This window comes from Panthera tigris, chromosome D1 (genome assembly GCF_018350195.1).
Source record: "Panthera tigris isolate Pti1 chromosome D1, P.tigris_Pti1_mat1.1, whole genome shotgun sequence".
NCBI classification, from domain to species: Eukaryota; Metazoa; Chordata; class Mammalia; order Carnivora; family Felidae; genus Panthera; species Panthera tigris.
Window position 1 is genome coordinate 71,736,808 of NC_056669.1, and position 18,952 is coordinate 71,755,759.

Here is an 18,952-nt window from a genome sequence, read left to right on the forward strand (position 1 = left end):
TATTAACCTAAAATGAACATTTGTAATAAATGTTGAGGGAGATAAGGATGCATTTTGAATTCACTTTGAAGTGATCAAGTAAACTCGACAAGAAATAATACAAAACATCCTCTTCTTATTTTCCCTTTTTATTTTCTTCTATATTTTTTAAATTCAAATAAATGTTTCACCCTGTTTCCGAGCCACCTCCACTAACTGTCATTTTTTGAACTGCGAATTATTAATATTGCCAATTGGAGAACTTCAGCATATTTTGCAGTATGTAAATATGCCATCTGTATCCTACAGTAATACCCATGGCTTACTCCCTAATTAGCAGAAAGGAATGGTACCTTATCCATAGCAGCCATGGTAAAAATCATTCAAAGACTGTGTAATAACTACATAACACACTTTATTGTCACTAGATACGATACCGATACATATATCAATAATCCACCTTTAAAATTCCTTATAGCAGATAAAGCAAGGAATGGTTAATATAAAGGACTAAAGAAGACACTTAGAAAAATAAGGTTTATATGTTGCTGTGAGAAGCAGGACAGCATAGTGATTAAGAGTGCACATTCTTTTGTCAGAACTAATCTAAGGAGAGTTATTTAATCTCTCTGGATCTTAAATTTCCACATCTTTAAAATGGGAAAAATAATAGTACTTACTCCAAAAGACTGTTGTATGGAGTAAATGAGTTAATGCATGTAACATACTCATAAGAAGGGCACACTATAAAGACTTGAGACTTGTAGGTTCTTATTCTTATCAGCATATTCTCTTTAAGAGATGTCACTCTAAAAATTTTACTCTGAAAAAAAAAACATCTGGCATTTTTATTCAATTTAGCAAAAAATATTAGGGATACAAAGATGAAGAAGATATGCAGCCTCTCAGGAGCTCACAGCAAGGACAGAAAGGAGAAAGGGAGAGAGACACAATATGATAAAAGGCAACATGGAAGCATTTACAAACTACTACTGAAACACCATCACTGGGAACAATTAGGGTTTTCCCCCCAGTTTCATTGAGATATTGGCAAATAAGATTGCATAAGGTTTATTTTAATGTTTATTTTTTTAAGAGAGAGAGAGACAGACAGACAGACAGAGCATGAGTGGGAGAGGGGCAGAGAGAGACAGAGACACAGAATCAGAAGTGGGCTCCAGGCTCTGAGCTGTCAGCACAGAGCCCGACGCGGGGCTCAAACCCATGAGCCGTGAGATCATGAACTGAGCCGAAGACAGAGTATTGACCAACTGAGCCACCCAGGTGCCCCCAGATTCTGTAAGGTTTAGGTGAACAACGCGACAATATGACCTATGCATATATTATGAAATGATAACCACGGTAAGGTGAGTTAACACACCCATCACAGTTAGTTTTGACTGAGAACAGTGAGGCAGGCTTTGCTTACATCAAAGCTCTGGCAAGAGATCCTATGCTAATTAAAACTTATAAGTGATCCTATAAAGTTATTTAACCAAAAATAAATAAATAAATAAATAACAATAATCCTAAGCCAAGCTCTAGAACACACACAGTGTTTAGGTTAACAGTTTCTGTTCTGCTTTTATTAATGGTCCCCCTTCACAGCCCATTCCTTCAGGCTGGTACCCTAAGACTGCTTCACAGAACTGTGATGTTCACACTAAAAGGCCAACCTGGCTCTGAGAAGCCTTAAGAGTTATAAAATACGCCGCTCTTCTAGTAAAAGGAAAACCACCCTTGGCTATTTGTTTAGGGAACAGGAACTTTGTTTTGTTCTTTTTTTATGGTCTGTTGCTGGCCAGAGAAAAATTTTAAGCATTAAGGGTCCTAACATAGGAGGATTTTTTAGAATCTCAATATTCTGCGTAAGCCTACCATGACACCTCTGGAAAACTCTCATTACATGATGTAAAATCGCAGCTTTAGTTTGTTAAGAGGGCAGGATTCCGAGTGGACCGTGAAATATTTATGTCTCTATGCAGCTCTTTGAAGGAATAATCTTATGTTTTTGTGCCTGTTGTGGGTCAGAGGTTCAGATCAGCACTTCTTTCTGTCACTCCTTATATATTTTACTATAATTTACAGCTCAGCAAGAGGACTCATAAAACAAAAGTGTCTATTTTATTTCAGCAACTAATTCTAGTTAATCAAAGATTTCCAGCCAAACAACCCAGCATGAAACTCTGCATGGAAAATATGAGGAGAACAAAGCATTTTGTCAAATAACACATCTCATGATGTAAACACATATGTCTCTTAAAGGAAATTTTATCGTTTCCACATTATCGGCATACAAAAGGAGCATTCTTGTCGCAGACCTGGTGCGACTGTGGAGGCATCGTCATTGGAAACAAGAGCCTGATTAGGTTCCCACACAGATATGAATAGACTTTCCTTTTTTAGTGAAATAGCTTTTATTCCTTTTTAAAACAGACTGGTAATTGTCACCCTAAAAAACACTGAATTGTACTAGGGCAACATTTGTTTCTGCTCTTTTTTTCCCATCTTTTTAGAATCAGCCAATAACGTTACTATCCCTTCTGGTTGGTCCTCTTCTGGAAAGTCTGAGTTAATCCACAGCTGTGTGAATGTGAAAAAGGGACACAGCAGGCAAAGTCTGTTGGGTCTCTTGTCTGCTAATAAAGTGCACAGTCTGCAGGACAGATGTTAAGAGGATCTGTTAAATAAGTCAGTGGCAGAGATCCTGACCTCCGCCAAGGAACATTTTATTATTCCAGAAAGGGGCATAATTGCACAATTAGAAGAACCATAGCTTTTCTTTATAGATTTTTGCTCCTTGCTTCATCATTTGGTTGAAATATAGTATCAAGATCCATTCACTGAGAAGCAATGTGATAAATATGATTGGGTTTAGTACAAACTTCAGATTACAAGATTTCCCCAAATCCCCAGGAAATGGTTGGACCTTGGCTTTGCTTCAATCTTAAACAGTTTTGTTTATTCTGCATGTATCATTACACTATTTGCACAGTTTCACATGCCACAGGGTACCATTGTACTAAAGGGACTATGAATCTTAGCAAATATAGTTCCCTAACTATTAAATCTAGTGTAATGGGAAATGTAAACTAGAGATCAAATTAATAGAGGAATATCACATCATAAAGTTGTACGCTATACCTTATACCACTTTACCATTTACGGTGTGAATAAAATCATGTCTGCCACATGCATTGCAAATGCCCAAGTGTGGCGTAAAAGGCACTTTGTGATCTGACCCCTTGCTTACCTTTCCAATCTTACCAACTATTGCTCTTGTACACCTGGCCTGTGCCAGGCTGTCATTTCCTGAAGGTGCCACGCTGTCTATTGCTTCTACGCCTACAGGCATCCTTGCTCTTTGTCTGGGGTGCTTTCTCTTCTCTGTTATCTCTGCTGCTCTGTATCCTTGCCCCATAAACCTAGTGAACTTCCACTCTCTTTTCAAGATTCAATTTTAACACCATCCCATCCATGAAGATTGCCAATATTTCCCCAGGCAGAGCTTAACACTTCTTCCTCCCATAGTGTTTTCATTCTGGATATACATCTATGTTAACAATTATCACATTATCTACTAGATTGTGGGCCTTCTGAAGGCACGGATCAAGGCTTGATCTTAGTATCTTGCAAGTAGCAAATCATGCTTACTACACAAATAGGCACTTCATCAACATATGGGGAATTAATGTAGGAGCAGATTAATTATTTAATTTTTTCATGTTAATACAAGTTTATATTCTGGCCTTGTCACTGCTACCATCACTATTACAGGGTCTTATACTTTAATATACCTTAATATTTTTTTAAAGGATAATCTTCATTAGGTTGGTACATTCAATTGCAAAAAATATATCTCTACAAAAACTCACCCCACCCACTTGCACCTAGAATAGGTGGAAGTTATATTGGGCTATATTGTCCTCTTGGCCACGCTTCAATTTTGATCAATTCGTTTCTTATGAATTTATTTAAAAGAAGCAATCAAATTTAGTTCTTCACACTGTCGCTTCACAATTCCGCATATCCTAACCCAGGCCACTAACAAAGTATGTGGCTTTGGTCAAGTTAATCCATCTTTCTGGACCTGAGTCTCTTCAAATATAAAACCAAAAGATTCACATAATACTTGACAGTGTATAAAGAACTTTGGATACGGATTTTCTTTGTTATTCTTTACAACTGCCCTTTGGGGTATGTATTACTCCTAATCCCATCTAATGGAATCTGGGCATAGAAAGATTAATTTGGCCATGCTCATGGAACTGGTGGTAGAGTAAGGATTTGACCCTCAAGACCTCTGGGGGTCTTTCTGGCTCTGGAAATCTGTGCAATCTTACAGTCTCATTGTCTATGTGTGAAGGCTTTTCTTTCAATATGGTGCCATTTTTTCTTGGTTAGTGGCAAGTCCAGTCTAAAGTATCTTTTTTGCTGCCTGGCCACCACTTCTTTCTAAAGAGCACTGCATGGGGCCTTATGCTTTTTGAACTCAGGAGCAGTCATTAAGCATAGGTATTAGGACAGAAAGATTTCAAAAAGCCTGTACACAACCAGCTTGGTCAACCAGTAAGTGAATATATTTCTATACATATATACCACATGATTACCCACATGTTATCTTTTCTTTATCACTTTCAAGTGTTGCTCATTTAGCTGATTTCCTCTCTAGGCTATTACCTTAAGAGGTCAATAACTTGCTTAGCTTGCTTGCCTAAGAGAGTACCTAAAGCATGTAGGATATGCTTGTTAAAATATTTTTTTTATGAATGAATGAATGGATGAGAGATACAAGTATAAGGGTATGGAGAGAAATGATGTTTGTTGAGTACTTACTGTGTAGCAGATATTGTGCTAGGTGGCTGGATTATGTTACTTCATTTAATCCTTATAATATGGGAGGTATCATTATCTCCATTTCACTGATGAGGAGACTGAGGTGCAGGGGAAGTTATCTCAAGGTCTCATAGCTCTTTTTTTTTTTTTTTTTTTTTTTCTGGTCACAGAGCTCTGTTAACTGAAGGGGTCTTGAGGAACCAAGAAGCACTACTTTCTGACAGAAAACATGTCAAAGAGCATCTAGCTGCTGAAAGGTTGTTCCAATACATGGTGGCAAATCATCACCTAATGATACAGTCATCTTCCTGTTTCATAGTAAAGTATATCTGTGTTTGGTAATAGTGTTTTATAATCAGGAGATGTGGCAGAGGTGGATCTAAAGTCAGGAATGGTATGGTTGGACATAGATTAATTATGTATGACTATTTTGCTCTGCGACTAAGAAATGTCTCTTTATTAAAATGATTAAGAAATGCCTCTTTACCAACAGGACTGATAAATGGACGGGGAAGAGAAGGTCTTCCACCCAAATTAGTCATATCCAGGCCTCCACTATCTCAACAAAGCTTCTCGCTCTCTCTTGGTTGTGTTACATCTAAGCCAATGATTTAACTGTGCATTATTCAGAGACTGCCCCTTGGGCGCTGGAGCAAACACTTGCTTGGAGGCGAAGAAAATGTTCTGAGCAGGTAAACAGCCACACTGCAGAGAGGGGTGTTTTTTTGTAAGGGGGCTAAGGAACTCCTAAACTCTGGACGGCAATCCCAGTATAGTGAGGACTACTTGGAGCACATGCTTCAATCCATTTACTGACAGTGAGTATTTCTCCTGCCTTTTTTTTTTTTTTAAATTTATTTGCTTTTTTTCTTTTTAAGCAGACCAAGTGATACTCCACTGAGAATGCAATGCTAAACCACTTTTCCTTGAGAGTCTTTAAACTGGGCCTCTGAGAAGGAGTTCGATACAATTCAATGACTGAAGTAATACCTTTGTCCATTTGAGCATTAAATGGCCCGTTGAAATACAGCTTAGTTAGAGGGAATTTCAGAAAATAGTACCTTCTAATTTTTTTTTTAATTTCTCTCCCAGCTGATGAGAGCAGAGCTTGGAAAATGCAGCTCAATCACTTTCCACAGCCTCTCAGGTCAGCCTCTCACCAGTGTTAATTAAATATAACCCCCTTAGAATACGAGAGGTTAAGTGAGAGCAATGCTGTGTTCTTCTCCAATATACTACTGTGAACACAAATGGCCATAATCTGTTTATAAGAAGGCTTCCTTGAGCACAGAGGTCTCACTAATGAAAAACTATAAGAGGAAAAGCTACATAATATGTCAACTGTTCATCACAAAGTATATTTTAAACTACCTGTTTCTATACCCATTGTGTTTAAATAACACATATCATAAAGGAAATTGGTGTAACAGATGGTTTCGGCTCTGGGTAGCAAATGGAGACCAGTTTTCAATGTGATAAAGTAAAACTGTAGAAGCCAGCACATATTTCAGTACCTAAAAGTCTTCCTTCCCCTCAAGTTAGAAAAATTTCCCCCAATAGCTGCAAGTATTAGTGTATTTTCTCTTTTTAGCAGATGCTGTATCTTCTGTAGCACAACTTGACCAGACTCTAAAACTGGAAAATTGCTGAAATAATGGTTCTATACCAGCTATTTTCAATTAGAAGTCTTTTTAAGCTATTGGGTTTACAGTTCCATACACTGTCCAGAGCTATTTGTAAACTAAATCACTTAAAATAAAGCTCTTTAATACTCTGTAATTAGTCTTGTCTCTCTGAACATGACTTTACTGTAAAGGCTCCTTCCTGACTCTCCTATTGTCCCAAGATTGCTGAGAAGAAAGCAGCCAAGCGATAATTCAACATTATTGCTGCTTCAGTGCACTAATCGCTTAAAGAGCAGCAAAGACTCTGTGCTCTCTGCCCCACAGCCCCAGCAGCCTCCTGGCCTGAGGCAGGCATCCCGACCCAGCCATGGCCAGATGTCAAGAGGAATCCCCAGCTCCTGATGCAGCAGGCGCTCCATTCCAGTATGGTCAAACATCTGCTTCCTCTGCTGGCATGCAACCTGCTGAACATGCTCAGAGGGCAGCACAGGCTAGGGATGGGCAAGGACACACTCCCCAGCTACTCCTGGAGACTCATCAAAACTTTGAAATTATAAGACAGCCCCAGAAACTCTCAGAAGAATAGAGCTGTGGCATTCAGGAAAAACATTCTAAGCATTTTCCTCAAAAGAAAACTACAAAATAAGATAACTCAGATTTCATGATAGGTCTTCTTATCCTTGTTAAATTCTGTTAGGCTTGAAGTTTCTTCTGGCCACCTAACTGGAAATTTGGAAACTACATGAACTCTCTGGGATTCTGAGAATGTCATGTTGACTTTGAAATCTTCCCCTTTTGTAATTTAATTAAATTACATTTAATTCACTTGAATATTGTAAGAGGGGAATAAGTTATGCAAGAAAGCATCTAAATGACTGTGCTTCCTACATATCGGTCAGCAGAGTTTAAAGCAAAGAATCCTGGTCAAAACACACTTAAACCATCTATTATGGTCCTATTTTGTTTAATAGATGAGTAATCTGGTTCAAGTTACTTGATCCATCGAAACTTCACTTTCTTCTTCTAAACTATGGGGATAATATTAAAGCACACTTATTATAAAACCTAAATATATAATTAATAATTATATAATATATAATAATATAGTATATAACATACAATTAAACTATAAAAAATACAATATGTATTATATGTGTGTTTGTATGTGTGTATCTGTATACATATAAATAATATCCATACTATTCTTATATCTGTTTTGTCTTGTTTTTAGAAAGAAATTCAGGTTTCCTTTGTTAACATCCAATTCACACATCAAATACAGGTTTCCTGCCAAGAATGAGTCCACTCATCCTATGGGATCTCCATAAATAGCATCCATAAAAACTAACGAACATTCCCAGGTCCTCACCAAATTTCATACTTACTTCACTCTGAAAGACAGACTTATTTATATACTATTATAATCAGAAATAATATTCCTTTACTGAAAGTCAGAGTATATGGTGTGCTTAATACAGTTGAAAAGATGAGCTTGAGGAGAATTGTGAGTGTTCTCGCCAGAAGTGACTGCTGGAATAAAATTCTTAGTCTTGAAGACCAAAGCGAAGCTGAGGATAAACAATCGAGTAAGTCTGTTTTTAAAAATCTGCCCATCCAGGTTCAGATGTATAGGTAGACACATAAGAAGGGTATTTCCATTAAGACAAGTAAGATTTGCAATCCTAACTCTTTATCATACATTTCTTTCTGCATTTTCTCTTTCCCCACTAGAATGTAAACTCCGTGAGAGCAAGGACTTTGTTTTATTCACTGCTATTTCCTCAATATCTAAAACAGGTTTTCTCAAACTCAGCACTAGTGATATTTTAGACCAGATAATTTTTGTTGGTTGGGGTGGGGGGCTTTCCCCTCCACTGTAGGATATTCAGCAGCATCCCTAAAGGCTTTACCCACTAGATGCCAGTAGTATCTCCACCCTCATCCCCAAGTCATAACAAATGATATTGTGTCCAGACATTGTCAACTGAACCCTAGGGGGCAACATTGCCTCCCACTGAGGGTCACTGGTCTAGAATAATACTTGGCATGTAATAGGCACTGAGTAATTATTTGTTGAATAGTTGAATGATTAAATTTGTTATGTTTGAATTTTCATACAAACTTTTCCAAATTTCCTGAGCATGATCATTCATAAGCTCCCCTTAGATTTTGATACAATAACACATTGAAACAGTCATAATCAAAGCAATAGTGTCATTTTGAGTAGTAAGAATTAAAAGAGAAAAAGCTGTAATACTTCATTCTTACTTTAATTTAAATGAGTAAATGAATTAGAATGAGAATTTGATAAATATCCCCAAAATGGATATTCTAGATTAAAAACAACTCTATTTCAAATGGGCTTTGAATGAATACTGTATGTTTGCATTTTGTAGAATTTGAGATAGTCAACACATGTACACATTTTAAGCAATAACATTTTTATGCATATCAATCATTTATTTATTTTTGTTTTAGTTCATAACTGCTCAAGGTCAATAGCATTAGGGACATTACTGATAAGGTACCCAAGGATCATAGTCTAGATTAATTTATATATTACGACATCAAAGTTTGGTTACATGTATCATAGCTGGTGATATAAGAGAAATATGCAATGAGGAATGAACTCAGTGCAGTTTCCTGGAATTAAAGAATTCTGATTTAAGTCCTAAGTTTACCAAATGACCAAAAGGAAGGAGGTCTTGGGAAATTTATTTGGCTCTATTTTGCCTCCATTTTTTAGTGTATAAAAAGGAAATGCAAATACTTGGCCAACCCCACATTTAATAATTATAAATATAAAGATATTGGTATTTATAAAACTAAAAAAAAAAAAAGCTAAATTAATTCCTCTCAGTCTGACTCAAGATGACCCTACTGATGTCATCAATTATAAGGGAACAATGAAAAATTGAATATACAATGATTTTTTTAATCTACACAGCAACCAGTAGAGTAACAGTAGATTTTTGGGTTTATTTATATTTAGGAAAGAATCCACTATTAGTGCCATTTAGGCTTGGAAGTTTGTGTGTAGGTAGGTAAGAGAATCCAGTTAATATCCTAATCCTAATAATCTAGAACAGTCAAAATAAAGCACGATTGTTTCAAATCAGTGTAGAGAGCTTAAATTGTTATAAATTTCCGTGAACTTACAGTTTAGATGGATTTGCACAAATATACATGTCTGTAGCATATGAACTTTTCTACAAATAAAAGATAAAGGAAGATTGGCAGAGTAGTATTAACTATGTGCCAGCTCTAGTGGTCAGTTTTGTCCCTCCACTGGGGCATGTCTGTTAGGGGAATCCATCCAACTGTAGCTTCTCAATCTCTTTTAATTAAAATATCATTAAAATATTTTTGGATTGGAAGAATTAATATTGTTAAAATACCCACACTACCCAAAGCAATCTACAGATTCAATGCAATCCCTATCAAAATCCTAACGGCATTTTTTACAAAAACAGAAAAAAAAAAAAAAACCCTAAAATTCATATGTAACCACAAAAGACCCTGAATAGCCACAGCAATCTTCAACAAGAATGAAGTTGGAACTATCACGCTTCCTAATTTCAAAACATATAGTTTTTCAATAAATGGTATTGGGAAAACTGAATATCCACTTGCAAAATAATTAAATTGGATCTCTATCTTAAACCATACATAAGAATTAACTTGAAATGGATTAAAGACTGAAATGTAACACTTGAAATCAAAATCTCGAAGAGGTATCTTCATTCCCATGTTCACTGAAGCATTATTCACAATAGCCAAGGTATGGAAGCAACCTAAATGCCCATTGGTGGATGACTAGATAGAGAAAATGTGGTATATACATAAAATGGAATATTATTTAGCCTTAAGAAAGGAGGAAATCCTGCCATTTGTGATGGTGTGGATGAACTTGTAGGACATTATGCTAAATTAAATACACCAGACACAGAACGACAAATACTGTGTAATATGACTTACATGAGGAATCTAAAATAGTCTGACTCACAGAGGTAGAGAATAGAATGGGGTTGAAAGGAGTGGGGGAAGAGGGAATGGGAGGTATTAGTCAAAGAGCACAAAGTGTCAGTTAGAGATCTACTATATAGCATAGAGCATATGGTTCAGAATTCTGTACTGTATACTTAAAAACTTACTATGATGGTAGATCTTATGTCATATATTCCTATCACACAAGGTAATAATAATGATAATAATAATAATAATAATAATAGTGGGTGATGAATATGTTTATGGCATAGTTTGTGATATGGTTTCATGGATGTGTACTTATCTCCAAACTCATCCAATTGTATGTAATAAATACGTGCAGCTTTTTGTATGCCAATCATACCTCAATAAGGTGATTTTTAAAAACAATTTTGTCCTGCTCAGTCTGTTCTGTTACCTGACATGTCAAAATATTTCACCACATCTTTTTCTGATTTAAATTTCCTAAATGTTGCATATCCTGACTTATTCTATGATTGGAAACTGGAGTGAAGCATTTCTGAAAACACTAGAATGTTTTGCTTTCAAACCTCCCAATGTATCCTGAATCACGCCATCTTTCTGATTTCCCAGGTAGCCCCTTATAACATACACACATACAGATACATAATACATGATACCAACCAAACAATACTTTGAAACTCCAGTTTGGTGAAAAGTAAAAAGAGGAATAAAAATACCTGTCACTATTTTAGAAACCATTGCATCTTACAAGCTGTCTATTTAAATACAAGTATTCACACACTGGGAGCTCCCTGTTGAGTAGATTAATTAGTGAGGCTGGAGCTAAATGCATGTTGGTAGAAATCTTACATTAAGAGAGATAGAGAACTGCACTAATTTTCTAATTCCAAGGTTCTGGGCTCCTGGTAAACCATCTCTGTGAGCACACCTGAGCATCCCATCAATCACATAACTTAAACACAGTGATTAACAGGGCTTGGATGTGAGAAGAGCCATACTTTCTCAACTTTCAGGCATCACCTTAAAACCTACTGAAAATCACATTTCTAAAAGAAAATCCAGTTTGCCCAATGTTTCAATGTGTGGGTAGGTATAAACTTACTCTGTTTCACTGAATATAAGTTCAACTTCAAAACACTAGGAAATGTCTTCATATTTTGCACCTTCTTTTTTTAAAGCTTTTTTATTTTTGAGAAAGAGGGAGGAGGAGCAGAGAGAGAAGGATAGAGAGAATCCCAAGCAGGCTCCACACTGTCAGCACAGAGCCCAACGTGGGGCTGGATCTCAGAACCATGAGATCATGACCTGAGCGAAATCAAGAGTCAGACGCTTAACCAAATGAGCCACCCAGACACCCTGCACCCTTCTTTGACCTGCCTATATTTCTTTAACCCCCGTCAAGATTCACTTGATACCTGGTGTTTTTGAAGAGCATACCTAAAAATAAAAATCTGTTTATGTGAAATAGGGCCTCACTAAAAACAGGGCACCTGACTGAACATATCCAAGAAAAATGTTTTCAGAGCAACTTGGGTCCCAGATAGCAACCAAAGATGATATTCATTAATTCATTCATTTCACCAAATGCTATGCCAGGCAATATTGGGGATTCAACAGTAAACAAAAGAGACCAAATCCCTGAATGCAGTGACTTACATTCTAGTAGATTGGAGCTGCCCCTCAGAAGTACTTCAGGCAGCAAAGGTGGAATAAAATTGCTTATTGGAATGTTGGAAAGTGTTTTCCTATTTTGCTGATTTTTTTTTTTTTTGGAAATCTAATACATGACACCTTATCCCACTTACTATTCACAACAAACCTGAAAAATGATTATTATCCCCCTTTTACAAAAAAAAAAAGGCAATTAGAGAACAGTATAGGACAACATAGCAAGTAACAGTGGAAACTCTTTCAAGATTCTGATTCCAAAGCGGAGTTCATTCCATTAGTCCACAGCTCATCTACTCCCAGTTGTAATGGTATTCCCGAGTTCCATCACACTCTTAAGTCAAAGGGGGTGAAGGCAGGCTGATTAAGAGAAAAGCAAGCATTTCCCCTCAAAGCACAACTCCATGGTTGGCATCCTCAAAACAAGCTTTGAATCAGTGCATTCCTTTTTCTCCACTGGGTAGCTAGTAATAGGTCACTCTAATCAACTCTTTATTCAACTCTCTATTAGAAGTCACAACCTCCCAAGCTTACCCAGAAAAACTAACTCACCCTCTTGTTTCTCTAAAGCACTGAGGCATGTTTACAACTGCAAACAAGAAAATAGGGTATGAGCCAGAGAAGAGCATCTGAATACAGTATCATAAAGATTCAGGCTGGAACTGAAATAGAATTAGAGCATTCTCAAGGTTGATGGGTACTTCTTCACGTTCCATTTGTAGCATGAAAATTGACAATATCATTTAAATAAAATATGTGTTTGCATTTACTTCTGCAAAAACTTCAATTGTTCTCCTCCATCTTTGCAAACTTGGCAAGACTTTAATAGTTTCATTTAAGAGTAACTTACGATTTATAGGTTTTCCTAGTATTTTAAGGCTCTAATTATACTCCTTTCCTCAAATCTCCCCGAAAGTACACATAATGCTCATCAAATAAAAGTGAAGATGTACTTATATTGATATTTTTCAAATTTTCATATTTAATTCCTTTCATTTTAGGCTACTACCCATACTATTATTATAAGAATTTGTCTGTTAAAATATGTTCCAACTAAAGCTTGGTAGGCTTTGAATGCTCGATAAAAATCATTCTCTGAGGCTAATGAAGACAGAAACTCTGCCTGTAACAATATTAAGTTTGTTTTCACTGGTGATTCACAGAAGTGAGCAATCTGTCAGTAATACATTGAGTGAAATTACTTGTCTTGTAGGAATAACTGCTGACAGTCACTTTATCTCAGGGCTGACCCAAACATATCCCTGCTGACAAACAAATTACTATGTCTAACTTTGAAAAGGTAACTAGCTTGTTTTTAATTTTGATTGGTCTTTCAGAATACCCTATACATATACTCAGTCCCATCCTTCATTGTATTAAAAAAAAAAGCCACAAAAAGTGTTTTGGGGGGACAGGTGTGAATTAATGAGAAAGAAAAAAAAAAAAAGGAAAGAAAAACTCCATCATTTGGCACTAAGAAAAAGAACTGTGATTGCTTCTTTCCAAGACCATTATGCAGATAAAACTGGTAAGTGCGTCTACCCAACATTAAGACTGGCAGGGCCGCCAGTGACTGACTGGGTGAGTGAACACATTACTGAGACAGTATTGTAGGAATTAATTTTCTTCAATAAAGTGATTTTTAAGGCTCATATATTTCACAATCTAAACATATGTCACTGTTTCATAAACAAAATAAATGGATTAAAATAATACATTACCAATATGCTGACATGTGGAGATATTTTAATTAGAAATTCTTAAGCTGTGTGATATTTAACTGCTGTATTTGCTAAAGAGAAGCATGCATCATTTAATAAGAAGGCACGAGACAGGTGTATCACTTTGCACGATATGGTAGGGATTGTATTTAACATAAGCTACATCTATGAAGCAACATTACTCCCAATTAAAAACAAAACAAAATAAAATTACTTTTAAGGATCTATCATATTGAAAGTAACCACATATAATTAATTGATACATTAAAACCACTTTTTCATTAAGGAAAAAAAAGAAGTAACTCAGAGCTTAGATTCTGAGATAATATTTCTTCAGAAACAATTTAACATCTTAGCTATTTAAAGGCCATATTTACATGACTGCCTCATTATACTGGTCCCCCTCCCTTAACATTCTTTTTGATGTACTTGAAGAACCAATGCTAACATAGCTGAGGAAAGCAAATGGCAACTGGTCCTGAAATTTATACGGGTAGAGAATTGGAATAAGTAGCAATATAATATATTGTTTACTGTAGCAAGTGCCCTCTGTTCTCTAAAGGTCAAAAGCACTGTAACCTTAGAGTTACAGTTTCTGATTGTTCCCAGGGTTAAATACATTATCAAAATTAATGGTTCAAGCCCCTCAACCTTCAGATATATGAGTATTCATGCCTCCATCTGCTGAACTGTTCAACTAAAAATAGCATTCTTCGGCCTTCTCTCTCCTAATATTGTGCCCCTGAGGCAGAGAAAACCATGCCTTAGATCAGCACAGAGGACCAAAAAAAGAAAGAAAGAAAGAAAGAAAAAGAAAAAGGAAAAGGAAAAGGAAAAGAAAAGAAAAGAAAAGAAAGGAAAAAAAAAGAAAAGTCTTTCCTGTATCTTCCTTATTTTAAAGAAAGAAAGAAAACTGTAATATGCTAATGTAAGGAGGGTCTTTCCACTTTAAATACCTTTTTTATACTTGATAAGAAAATTTCAGGCTTTCCGTCTAGAACTATAAATGCTGTTAAAATTTATCCAGGCTCATTAATGTTAAAAGTGACAACCTTCGAAGAACAAATTAGCTGTGACATCAGGTAGAGAGGACCAGTTCTGAGCAATGCAGCCAGATGTATACGAAAGTGGTGAGGTAGGGTGATGGTGGCATGTATATGTTATGGGCTTTTCTTCCTAAGAATCTCTGTTTAGAAATAAAATCAGTTAACATAATTGTAATGTTTCCTTAGTATCAACAGTCTATCATAACCGTGATTGGTAACAGGGTTGTAACATTTTTGCTTGTCAAAGGAAGGGAGAATTAGAAAAGAAAGCAGACTTCGAAATCAATAAAGCAGATACTGTTAAATATTCTCTCTACTTTTGCTTAATATTTAAAATGTCAAATGTCTGGAGTAGCTTAGATATGTGTGTCTACTGTGCTTTTTGTGGGTGTCCCAATAAACATGAGATACTCATACCAGACAAATTTGGGAAACTTGCCTTTTAAACAAGGTCAGCCTTTTCTCACCAGTGTACCATATAAGCAAACAGAGCAGGAGTTTCCTGACATGCAGGGGGGCAGGGGGGAAGGTGCAAAAAACGAAAGCAAAGAAACAGAGTGAGAATAATAAAAAAGATCCAGAAAACTTTCAAATGGGCAAAGTTGGCAAAGTCTGAGGAGGTCCTGCACGAAGGGGCTCTATTTATCCTAATGAAAGTGACAGGCATATGGCAGAGGTTGTGCTTCTAGATCAGCGTTGCTACAGAACTACATAGATCTGGCACTCATATACATGACATCATAATTTCCAGAAACCCAACAGAAGCCAGATTTGACAGCACTGGGGGTCGGTGATGGTGTCAGGGAGAGAAGTCAATCTAAGTGAAAAATTAGCAAAAGAAGTGATTGGGTAGCAAACTGCTACCAGAAAAAGGCTGCTGGGCTAGATCTCAACACCTCAAGCGAAAATAAAAGTCAAAGGGAGGAAGTCTTGAATTTGAGCCAGGACCACCTGCTTTCACATTCATCCAAGCACTTAAACATTTAACAAACTATCTGTCCTGAGTGGGTAAGCTTGTTAACTGTCATCACACAGAAAGTCTTGTCCCTAATATGCAGTTCTCTCTCCATTTTAGCAATCCCAGGCCTGGTAGATCTTCAGAATGTCCAGAAATACAGCCCCTTCTCTATAGCCAAAAGAAAGCCTTACAGAAGAAATCCCTTCTTACTCTATATAAGATAGCAGATACTTTGACAGTATATGCCTGGTCATGTCTGGGTGGGAACCCCCCCGTATACTTCTTATATCAAAGTGAAAGGGAAAGAGGAAGGCAGGCCACAAACTTGGGAACTCTTCCTCAGGCTACTTCCAAGGTGGCTTTTGATCTTGTCCTCTTTTTTCTTCTTAGGAGTGAGCCTTCTCTATTATTTTTCAAAAATACAGTTTCATAAGCAGCAGAGAAGATAATGCCAAAGGGATACTCTATTTATTATATAGTATTTGATACATATAGACTGCCAGAGCCAATAGGACTTGCATTTATATGTCACTTTGCTAGATGTAATTTTTTTCTTTTCTTTTCTTTTTTTTGAGTTGAGTTTCCCATCCTAGGTTAGAATATAAAATTTAGTATTAGATCTAACCTAGTAAGTTATAGTGTGTTTCAGTCTGAGTAGCCTGTCTCAATTTGTGTGTGTGTGTATGTGTGTGTGTATGCATGTGTGTATGTGCACGTGTGTATGCGTTTGCATGTATGTGTGTGTGTGTGTGTGTGTGTGTGTGTGTGTGTGTGTAATTCAAACAGATAACTGGCAACCCTTCAGTAGCTGATAATCCTGGAGAGGAACTCCAGTGATATAAGAGAGAAATCCAGCATGAAATTATAAAGAAGGAGTAGACACCTATGGCAGAAAAGGGTTTGGTTTTCAAAATAGCCATAAAAACCATCTTCTCCAGGTGGTAAGAATATCCCACAAAAACAACCAAGAGCTTTCTTGGAAGTTAAATATGAAAGGGACACAACAGAAGTCAATGGGGCAAAAAGCAACCAGTCAGGCCCAGACACCCAGCCCTACCTCAGCCAGAGAAAACAAAATTTGGAAACCTGAATTAGACAGAGTCAGGAATCCTAGGTACTAACTCTAACTCGGGGAATATTGTGCAGCCTTGGTCTCTCTGAGCCTCTGTTGTTTTGTCTATACAAGCAGAATTATATTTTATCAACTTTGCAGCATGTTATATGGTCAGATGAGATTTTTTAAATGTTTAAGTATTTTTAAACTCTATACTACACTATACTTAAAAGGAACAAAAAAGTAAGGGAAAGGGCAATGGTTTTGAAGGCACTTGTAAAGAATTTACCTAAATATATAGCAGTAAACAACCTAGGTCATTAGGGGCATTGGTCTGGGCCTTGCCTTTTTCTTTGAAAGAAAAGGAGCAAAAATGAGCCTCCTCAGGAATAAGAAAAAGGGAAAGGTCACGTTTCAGTGTTTAGGTTGAGTGTTTGCCACTTAAAAAAAGAAAAATGCCTAGAATATGACTGAACAATCCAGTCCCCCACCCAATCAAGCACCAATGGAAGCATTCATACCTCAATCTGTTTGTGGTTGTAAGAGTGGCCACCACCATGTTCAAAGGTGTCCAAACTCCTGCCAAAACGGTCACTTAGGCCCTTTAGCCTTGGGTTAATTTGTGGGTGGGAGACATGACCCTTCTGTTTAGTAGCATATTCAGAAAAAAAAAAAAAGACAAAACATACTGTCAGAACTCATGAAACAGAACACATATTTCTAAATCCAGGATACTGACCACACCAAAGAATAGAAAGTAGAAGGCTTAGGACCCAGACACTCTCTTTCATAGGAACTTTGTTATAGGACCAAGCAATGGTACTGGTTTCATACTTCTGCCTCTGACTCAAGAAGACATTCTATAGCATAGCTATGGGAAAAGGAGAAACAGATTAGGTTTATTACAAGTGAGGTTTCCGTTTAGGTTTTTCTAACTGCAGTTCCAGTGTTAGCAGTGGGGAAGGTAAAGTTTTGGAAGAGAGGTGGGTTGCTGATACTGTTAGGCAAAATTCCTAGCTCTGGTAGGCTGTCCATAATAGGTAACATCAGCAAGGCTTACAGGATGAGGCTTATGACAAAAACTCAGACGACTGCAAAAATTATTTATTTGCAGACCTAATTTAAAATGCTCACAATGATGTTTTCTCATGGCAAAATATTTGCGCATCTCTTATATCCAAGCCATAAAGGGAATAGCAAAGAAGAAAAAAAAAAATGCCTAGCCAGATGCTATTCCTGGTAAGAAAATTCAAAAATAATCAGAGTAAATTAAAAGAATAAAAGACTATCTTTAAACTTTCCACTGTACTGAAATTCAAGTTCTTCACTATCATGTATTTTCTAAATGTTCAAATACTGAAAGTTTAACCATTATTTCAATGATATCATTGTTTTTTTTGTTAAAATATGTATTCACATTTAAAGTCAACGTCCCATTAAAATGGCAGTGTTAGAAGGATGTAAAGATCACCTGGTCCTGTTGTAAACCCCTCACTTTATTGTGAAGAAGATAAAGTACAAATGTTTTTTTATCCACCTTCCAAAACACTTTCTTCACAAGCTTAGCATATAAGTAAAGAACCCTAATCCAGAACTTGGTCAGATACCATGCCCAGACTTTCAACTTGGCATGAAGATAAAAATGAGAATGAGGGTACACATTTCTAGAGCAATATGTTTACATAAAATAGTTAAGGTAATTTGATAATAACTCCCTATTCTGTAAGCTACAAGAAGTAAAATACCCAACATTGTTTTCTGCTTTGATGTTTATGTGTAAAAGATAGTCAGGACATAAATGGAGACATGGATGGAAAATTGATAAGGAAAAAGCTGACATATCCAAAAGCAACCAGCAATAAAAATTTGTAAAACCATTAACTCACTTGATAGAAAATACAGAGTACTAAGTCATAATATCATTTTTCCTTTAAAAATACTGAAATTGGCAGTTTCCTCTCCTATTTTCAGTACAGTAAGTACACAAGGTGTTAATCCTTCTAGGCTATGCTTAAAAATTTTTTAACACTCAGGCCATTATTTAGCATACAGCTGGTTAGCAGTTTTCCACTAAGGAACTGGCTTGTATCCCA

General features: G+C 36.5%; 1 protein-coding gene across 17 annotated transcripts in view; it reads right to left on the bottom strand.

Moving 5' to 3' along the window:
- The window catches only part of SOX6 (SRY-box transcription factor 6), a 398,531-nt gene that overhangs the window by 100,127 nt on the left and 279,452 nt on the right, over positions 1 to 18,952 (bottom strand). For 11 of the 17 annotated variants that reach the window (XM_042959663.1, XM_042959667.1, XM_015537979.2 and 8 more), the window contains one exon: positions 17,381 to 17,503. The exons of the other annotated variants lie outside the window; for them this stretch is intronic. In XM_042959663.1, the coding sequence (XP_042815597.1) occupies positions 17,381 to 17,503 (123 nt within the window). The remainder of the gene's footprint in view (positions 1 to 17,380; positions 17,504 to 18,952) is intronic. 17 annotated transcript variants of the gene reach the window in all.